The 8,934-nt window shown below is 39.3% G+C and overlaps 1 protein-coding gene across 1 annotated transcript; it reads left to right on the top strand.

Moving 5' to 3' along the window:
• On the top strand, positions 1-7,085 carry NDUFA7 (NADH:ubiquinone oxidoreductase subunit A7). Its single transcript, XM_001366053.4, has 4 exons — positions 1-130; positions 1,350-1,399; positions 5,296-5,445; positions 6,802-7,085. Exons 1-4 carry the CDS (start codon positions 80-82, stop codon positions 6,896-6,898), a joined length of 348 nt encoding a protein of 115 aa, XP_001366090.3. The 5' UTR covers positions 1-79; the 3' UTR covers positions 6,899-7,085.
• Positions 7,086-8,934: the final 1,849 nt, after the last annotated feature.

Consider the following 8,934-nt stretch of genomic DNA (forward strand, 5'->3'; position numbering starts at 1 on the left):
GACTCTCGTGTCCCCGCCCCTTCCTTCTTTCCCAACAGTGTTTGCGGCTGCAGTTGCTGCCCTTCATCTTAGAATCAAGATGGCATCTGCTACTGGCTTCATTCAGTGGCTCCGGAACTCGGCCTCCGGGGTGCGGCGACGACCCTGGGGATGAGGGCACAATCTGATGACTTGAGGGACGGAGAACTGACTGACCGACATCTCAGCCTTCCCTCCTGTGTCGCCCCCCTATCTCGAGCCTTACCTTGACCTGCATGCCCTATCGCCCCGCCCCTTGTCCCTCCTATCCCATCTTCACCTGCGACCCAGCCCTAACCTTCGCCCCTCCCTCCCTCCTTAATCCCTTCTCCTACACCTCTCTTCCTCTCTCTGCCTGGGTCATCTCTCCCAGTCCATGATCCGCAACCTGGGACCCTTGTTTCTACCCTCGTCTTCCGCACCCCAGTTTCTAATCCTAATTCCTTGTCTCTCCTTCCTCTGACCCGGTGGCCTATCCCCCTGTCCCTTTGCTCTTTGTTTCTGACCCCTCTGCCCATTCCTCACCCCCGACCCTATCGATAACTGTTATCTTTCGGTGCCTTGGTACTGTTGCCATCTCCGATCTCATGATCTCATATTCCTCCCTCTCTCCCCCTCCTCACCTTTGATTCAGTACTTATCCCAAACAATGAACTCCAGTTCCCTTCTGGCACTCTCCTTTCCCCCTCTCCAGCGACTCCACCCCTGTTCTAGGCTCCTGGGTCTCTTCTACCATTGTTTCTGGCCTCTGAACCCTCCATTCTGTATGCATCGATTCTCCCTCTGCCTAGGGATATGCTCATTCCTCCCTAGGCCTTTCCCCTCAGCTTTACCGCAGATCCTAACTCTACTCCTCTTGAGCTTTTGCCCTTTCTCTTAGTTGTAATCCCTTCTCTTTTTCTCTAGAGTACCACCTCATCCCAATCTGTACTTTCTTTTTTTTTTTTATAATCCTTACCATTCATTTTAGAATCAATACTAAGTATTGGTTCCAAGGCAGAAGAATGGTAAGGGGTAGGCAATTTGGGGTTAAGTGACACCTAGGGTCACACAGCTAGGAAGTGTCTGAGGTCAAATTTGAACCTAAGACTTTCCAGTCTCTAGACCTGGCTCTCTATCCGCTTAGCTACTTCTCAGTCTCTTACTTTCTAATCTATGGTGCCTCTTGAGATACTTCATCTCTTGCACCAGGGTGTTTCTCCATTCCCATTATCTATGCCCTGTGATATACTCTCGACTAAACCTCCAGGGTATAACCCATACCATATGTTCCCTGCTCTCTTCTCTCTCTTGTAGTCTATTGTTTTCTCAACATTTTCTCTTTTTCACAGCATAATCTCCAAGCTAAGCTGCAACTACGTTATCAGGAGATAGCTAAAAGGTGAGCAGGTTTACCATTCTTTTTCATTTCCCATCTTCTTTGTCTGGTGTTGGGGTCAGCAATTTTTGTAGCCCAGGGCCCCCAGAAATTTGCCTAAGAACCAGACAGGAGAGGAAGTCAAGAGAAAAGTGGAAGAACAAAGAATAAAGAGAAAATAATGATGATTCCTTATTTTTTCCATATTACTATTTTCTGTGTGCTTTTGTCTTATTTTATCCAGACAGCTCTGTGAAGAAGGTAGAACAGGGATTATCCCCATTTTTAAAAAACTCTTACCTTCTGTCTTAGAATCAATACTGTATGTTGATTCCAACACAGAAGATAATAATTGAGGACAGGAACTGCCTTTTGCCTCTTTTTGTATCTCTATCATAACATGTAGGAGATGATTAATACATTTTTATTATTTCATTGATTAGTTGTACTAGCTGCCTCTTGGGAAGAGGCCTGGTAGATTCTAGGAACTTGGTAACAGTAAAACTGTGGGCATCTTTGAAATAGGATACTAATGTTCTCTTATTGGGAATTCTTAGATCTACCCTTCCCTTTTGGCTTTCTGAATTCCTACCTCTAATTGAAATGAAATATTAAAAAATAATAAAAATTAGCTTATAATTTCTTGTTTCTCAAAGTTTTGAGATTGTTCTTTGCATGCATTGAGGGTGACTTTTATGAAAACATGAAAAAGGAAGGCAGTTTTTTTCCATTGATTTCTATATCAAAGTACATAAGTTCATAGATCCAGAAGTGGAAATGATCTCTGAGACCCCAGAACTTCACTTCACATATGAAGAAATGGATGCCTCTGAAGGAGAATTGACTTGTTCAAGATTACACAGGCAGTTAGCTTCAGAGGTGAGATTTGAACTCATGTCCAGACTTCAGAGCTCCTGCTCTTTCTACTGTCTCTGAAATGATTAGGATCAATTCTTTATCACTTTTTATTGATCCTATTTACAATTAATTGATTCTGCCTTGTAACTGCCTAAGCCCTGGTTCTTTGTCTCTGAACTTATTTCAGAATTCAGCTTACCTATAATGAATTGAGTTGAGAAATCCTGTTCTCATGATAATCACTATTCTATTCTTGTCTCCAGGAATATAGACTCCCTCAGTAAGGTATTTCTTGTGCATTTATATGAATAGAAGATTCCTTCGTGGATACCTTGATGTTCAAAAGAAAAAATGAAAATGTTAGGATGCAGTTTGTTGTCCTAGTTGAAGCCCTTGGCTAGAGGGTAGAAGAGGACAGTTTATTCTATGATAGAAAAAAAGGTTTGAGATTTGCATGAGAAGAACTGGGTTTGAATAACTACTTCTCACTTGTATGATCTTGGGCATCATTCGTTCCAAGACTCAGTTCAATTCTTTCTTCAAGGAAACTCCTTTGTGATGGTAAAGTGGATAGAATACTAGTCCTGGAGCTAAGAAGACTTCAGTTCAAATCTAGCCTCACACACTAACTTTATGACCCTAGGCATATCATTTGGCTTCTGTTCCTCATTTTCGTCAACTGTAAGATGAGGTTGATAACAATTGTACCCACTTGTCAGAGTTGTTTTAAGTATCAAGTTAGATATTCCTGAAGCTCTTTGCAAATCTTGAAGCACTTTGTATTTACTAGCCAGGATTTAATTTCTCCAATCAGAAAGACCTGCATTCAAATTCTGATTCAGACCCTTGCTAGCTGTATGACCCAGGACAAATCACTTCTCTTCAGTTTCCTCATCTGTAAAGTGAGGATAACAATAGCCCTCACTTCCCAGGTTTTAATGAGATAATATTTATAAAAGTTATTGAAGCATTATGGAAATGCTAGCTATTATTATTACTGTAGGAGATTCATTCTGTAAAATGAAGGAGCTGGACTGAATGATTGATGTGTATAAGGTTCTTCTAGATCATTCAACATTAAAGCTGTATATATATCATGCTCTGAAGGCTTCAGCTTATTCTTTTCAGTTCCTATCTACCATGGTCTCACCAAGGACTAGAAGTTAGATGCCTGAGTTTAACCCTTGCTATCGAAACTAAAGTCCTTTGGGCCTCAGTTTCTTCATATGGAAAATGGGGATAATAATTCCTGAACAGAAGGATCAAATGAGATCATATACATAGAATCAAAATGATTCATAAAGTCCCAAACCCTTTACAAATGTGAGATGGGATTATAATAATATTATGGATTATCACAAATGTAGCTTTCAGATTAGGATCCTTAGCCAAGCATTTTTTAAAATCCTTACTTTCTGACTTGGTTATAATACTAAAACAGAAGGGCAAAGAACTAGGCAACTGGGGTTAAGTGAATAGCTCAGGGTCACACAGCTAGGAAGTATCTGAAGCCAGATTTGAAACCAGGTCCTCCCATCTTTAAGCCTGGCTCTCTATCCACTGAGCCACCTCCCTGCCCCTAGTCATTTTTTGCTTTAAAAAATAGTTCCTCAACAGAATATATGGGACTTTTGCCAAAGTACCTGATTTTTTGAGCCTGCAAGGGTATTTGGGTTTTGAGATCTGGAGTACTGTATTCTCTTTTTGACAACACATTTTAGGGAGCACATTGACAAACTAGAGGACATACCAGGGCCAGGGTTCTGCCGTATAAAGGGACATTGGAAAAGTTGGCATGTTTAACTTGGCAAAGATTTAGAAGAACTTAATTATCTTCAAGTATTTGAAGATAAGATAAGATAAAAGAGGGATAAAACTTTCATTGCTGGGCTTCAGAGAGCTGAATTAGGATTAATGCAGAAGAAGCTGCAGAGAGGCAGATTGTGGGCTCAGTACTAAGCTACTCAGGAAGACTAAAGGCTTCCAGGCCCTCCTAACTTTGAAATTCTGTGGTTTTGTGTCTTTAGCTCTTTCCAGTCAGTAAACCTCAGTTCAGCTGGTTAGCAACAAGAATAGCAAAGAGCATGTAGCTCAGGGTGATTTCTATTGCACTGGGGCAACTCTTGTTCTCTGTTTTGATCTAGATGTCTGTCAGCTACCCCAGGGCACCTAGCTGGCACAATCGGTCAATAGAACCTGGACTTGGAGTCAGGAAGACTTGAATTCTCATTTGACCTTATCAATTGTATGACACTGGGCAATTTACTTAACCTTTGTTTGACTCATTCCTTTTCTTTTTAAAATTCTTTTTAAATTTAATTTTTGTTTTATTTTTAAATTAATTTTAAAATATTTTTCCATGGTTACATGATTCATGTTTTCTCACTCCCTCCTCTTGGAGCTGACAAGCAATTCCACTGGGTTATACATGTATTATCACTTGATACCTATTTCCATATTCATTTTTGTAAGAGAGTCATCTTTTCAAACCCAAGCCCAAATCATATACCCATATAAACAAGTGATAAATCATGTTTCTCTTCTGTGTTTCTGCTCCCACGGTTCTTTCTCTGGATGTGGATAGCGTTCTTTCTCATAAGCCCCTCAGGATTGTCCTGGATCATTGCATTGCTTCGAGTAGCAAAGTTGATTATATTTTATTGTCCCACTGTGTTTCAGTTTCTGTGTACAGTGTTCTCCTGGTTCTACTCATTTCACTCTGTATCAGTTCTTGGAGGTCTTTCCAGTTCATATAGAAATCAAGCAATTCAACAGTAGTCTTCCATCACCATCATATCATATACCACAATTTGTTCAGCCATTCCCCTTTTGAGGTTGACTCAGTCTTCTCATCAGTATTATGGGGATACAGTACCTATTAGGATGATTGTGAAGGTAAAATGAGATAATATATAGATACTTTACCATAGTGCCTAGCATATAGTAGATGCTTAATAAATGCTTATTAAAGTGTAGAGGCATAGGATTGACCTTGACAGATAAACATGAGAGTTATTGCCAGCACAGAGCATTATAACATAATTGTGTCTTATTTTCTTTAGAACTCAGTCACCTCCTAAGCTGCCAGTGGGCCCTAGCCATAAGCTTTCAAACAATTACTATTGTACTCGAGATGGACGTCGGGAATCTTCTCCTCCCTCAATCTTAATGTCTACTGTGAAAGTTTTGGAGTCTGGTCTTCCTGAGAAGAGGTTAGTCTTTCCTGAAGGAGACTCAGGGTTCATTTAGGACTAGTTGACCTGGTCCAGGTCCATCTCTCCTTGGTTTATATTTATACATTGCTTTAAGATTTGCAAGCACTTTATAGACTATGATCTCATTTAATTCTTACAACTTTGTGAATGAGGTGTTATTGTCCTCATTTCCTTGATGGAGACATTGAGGCTTATTGAGGTTGAGGTGCCCTAGATTTACTCAGAGGCCAGGGAATGAGGGGAGGAGATTCTAGCCAATATGCTGTACTACCTTCTCAAACCCCAGACTTAATGTGTTTGAACTTGAATTTGCTAACTCCCCTGCTTGATTTTAAGACTTTTCATAGTATAACCCCCATTTGACCTCAACTGACTGCTCTTGGACCTTAGTTTTCTTCCAGGTAGGCCAGGTTTTTCATCCTCATTTTTGTTCATGCTATTGTTAACCAATATCATACCATAAAAATATTAATTGAAGGAACTGGGATATTTAGTTGGGAGAAAAGAAGACTTAGAGGGACTTAACGATTTCAAAAGCTGTAAAGCATGCAGCTCTTTCTGCTTGGCCCCACTAGACTAAACTAAGGACATTGGGTAGAAGTCAGCCAAGAGGCAGATTCAAACTTGATTCCAGGAAAAATTTCTGAACTGTTAAAGCCATCCCAAAATGGAATCAACTGCTTTGGGAAATAGGGCCTTCATTAGAGGTCTTCAAGCAGGGGGCAGCTGGGTGACTGAGTGGATAGAGAGCCAGGCCCAGAGATGGGAGGTCCTAGGTTCAAATGTGGCCTCAGACACTTCTTAGCTGTGTGACCCTGGGCAAGTCACTTAACCCCCTTTGCCTAGCCCTTACCACTCTTCTGCCCTGGAAGCAATACATAGTATTGCTTCTAAGATGAAGGTATGGGTTTAAAAAAAGAAGTCATCAAGCAGAAATGGGATTGGCCTATAAGATCTCTGAGGTCCTTTCTAATTTGGAGATTCTGAAGTAGTCATACTAACTTGAATTTCATGGAGCATCTCATAGTTTTCAAATTCATTTTACCTCTTACTTGATCCTATAATAGCTATCTGATTACTTATTAGTTTTTAAGATCTCTGAGGACAAGGACTATGTTTCTTCTAGATTTTAGATCTCTCTTAGCATTAATCTGTTTAAGTCAAAGAAGAGGATTATGGTAAAAATATGTTGACTTAAATTGAATTTAATGATCATACTTCCTATTCTAGAGATGGAAGTCTCAAAAGCTGCTTGTCTCATGATGCAAATATGGTTTATTTTTGTGTTCTGGGCTTTAAAAAAAATCTTAAAAATCAGGCATTAAAAAAAAACAAACTATCTTCTTTCTCTAGCTCAAACTTGGCTGTGACAGCTTCTGAGAAAAAGCCAGCGGTACCAGGATCCCCCATGAAAAAGTGGGAATTGTCAAAGGATGAACCATATTTGTGAGATGGACATGGGAAGATGGACATATAGATGCTGAGAGATTGTGTTTTTAGGCGACTGACTTGAAGGTATCATCAGCTCAGCTGCAAAGGCATCATGGAGAATCATTCAGAGAAGATTATATTTTATCTTGGGTTAGGGGTGGGGTGAAAAACGTGTCCTAATACATGATAAATACACTGACCTTCAATATCGTTTGTATTTTTATTTCATTAGTTTGAGTTACTTGAATTCAAGGTAGAGATCACACTGTTAACTATTCTCTGAGAACAATCATCTCTGAAATTTATGGATCTTAGAATAGGATAGCAAAGCATTACAGTAATTAGAGTGTGAAACTTGGAAAACCTATGTTGAATTCTGGCCTCAAAAACTCCTAGCCATGTGATCTAAGGAAAGTCATTCAACCTCTCAGCCTGTTTTCTCAACTGTATAATAATAATAATAATAATAATAATAGCACCTACCTCCGGGGGTGTTGTGAAGATCAAATGAGATAATAATTGTAAAGTAATTTGCAAACCTTAAAGCTCCATATCAATGTTAGCTTTTTATTATGTTAGAGCTAGGAGTCTAGAAGAGAGCATCCATTTGAAATGAGATTACTTTTACAGATGAAGAAACTGAGATTCAGACAAAGGAAACAGTTGTCCAAGTTTCCCTGATTTTGAAGTGAGGACTGGAGCCCAGGTTTCCAGAGTTCTTTTCACCACATCCCATTGCCAGATTTTAATGAATCAATGGTGAACATGTAAGGAAATCTTCTTGTCAACAGAGAATATTTCTCTATGGCTTGCAAAACACTATATATATACTCACTCTAGTTAGATTCTTATCACACTCCAGTTAAAGTAAAGCTGAGGTGATGATTATTTTACATATGAGGAAGAAGATACAGCAAAGTTAGGTGATTTGTTTGAAAGCTATTATTAATATGTAAGTGGTAGAACTGGCCATGGCACCCAGACTTCCTGACTCTAAATCAGGGCTTAAGAATTAACTTATGATGCTTTCAAAACCAGATACAAATGACTTTTAAAAAAAAAACCCTATTTTCTGCCTTAGATCTGATACAAGTAGCTTTCTGATATAAGTATCTGTTCTAAGGCAAAGAGTGGTAAGGGCTAGTCAATTGGGGTTAAGTGACTTACCTAGGGTCACACAGCTAGGAAATGTCAGGTCAAATTTGAACCTAGGACCTCCCGTATCCAGACCTTTCTCTATTGAACTACCTAACTGCCTCATGAATGACTTTTTGATTCATACATCATTCCTTTAATCCCTCCTCTTCTATTTAGGTAGGGAGAAGAGAGGTAATTTGCAAAATATAAAAATTCTTGAATACCATCTACAGTTCTAGACCATATTCTTATGTTTATGTTTGCATTATGGGATTGTAAGTAGGGCACTGCCCCTTCATGTCCAGAAGAGCTGGGTTCCAGTCCTGTCTCTTATAAACACTAGTGCTGTGATTCTGGGCAAATCATGTAACCCCTTAGGGCCCCAGGAAATTATCATTTGCCTAATATTGGTAAATTGGCATTTGTAGAGAGAATTCCTCTGTTGTATTGCCAAGCTGGAGCATATTTGGATGATAGTGAAAGGGGCCGGGGTTGTGGGAATTAAAAACTTTCATAGATACAAAGGTCATTTGAAGGTCCTGCATTATTTTACCTAAAAAGAATACTTATGATAATATGTAAGTTGTATTAGAAAAGAGGGAGCAGATTTAGCCCTTGGTCCTAGAGAACAGTACTACTAAGAATGGTGGAAAGTTATGGGGTAGCAGAATACAACTCATTATGAAGAGCTATTCAGAAATTAGAATAAACTTATAAAGTGGAGAGTTCACTATCTAGAGATTGTCAAGTGCTGCCTAGGATGGCCATTTGTTAAAGCTATTGTTTTTAAATGAAAGTCCAGCCTTAGGTAGAGCCTGAACTGGTTAAGTGGTACTCAAACCTTTTTGAATATGTGGACCCTTTTTAGTGTAAAAATTCTGAAGACACATAGTAACTGCATAGGTAGAAACTATACTG

This window comes from Monodelphis domestica, chromosome 3 (assembly GCF_027887165.1).
Source record: "Monodelphis domestica isolate mMonDom1 chromosome 3, mMonDom1.pri, whole genome shotgun sequence".
Classification (NCBI taxonomy): domain Eukaryota; kingdom Metazoa; phylum Chordata; class Mammalia; order Didelphimorphia; family Didelphidae; genus Monodelphis; species Monodelphis domestica.

Excerpts from the sequence above, each read along its gene's own strand:
- NDUFA7 (XM_001366053.4), top strand. The coding sequence starts at position 80 with ATGGCATCTGCTACTGGCTTCATTCAGTGGCTCCGGAACTCGGCCTCC. Across the intron at positions 131-1,349 it reads TCCGGAACTCGGCCTCCGGG|CATAATCTCCAAGCTAAGCT; the intron begins GTGCGGCGACGA and ends TCTTTTTCACAG. Across the intron at positions 5,446-6,801 it reads TCTGGTCTTCCTGAGAAGAG|CTCAAACTTGGCTGTGACAG; the intron begins GTTAGTCTTTCC and ends TTCTTTCTCTAG.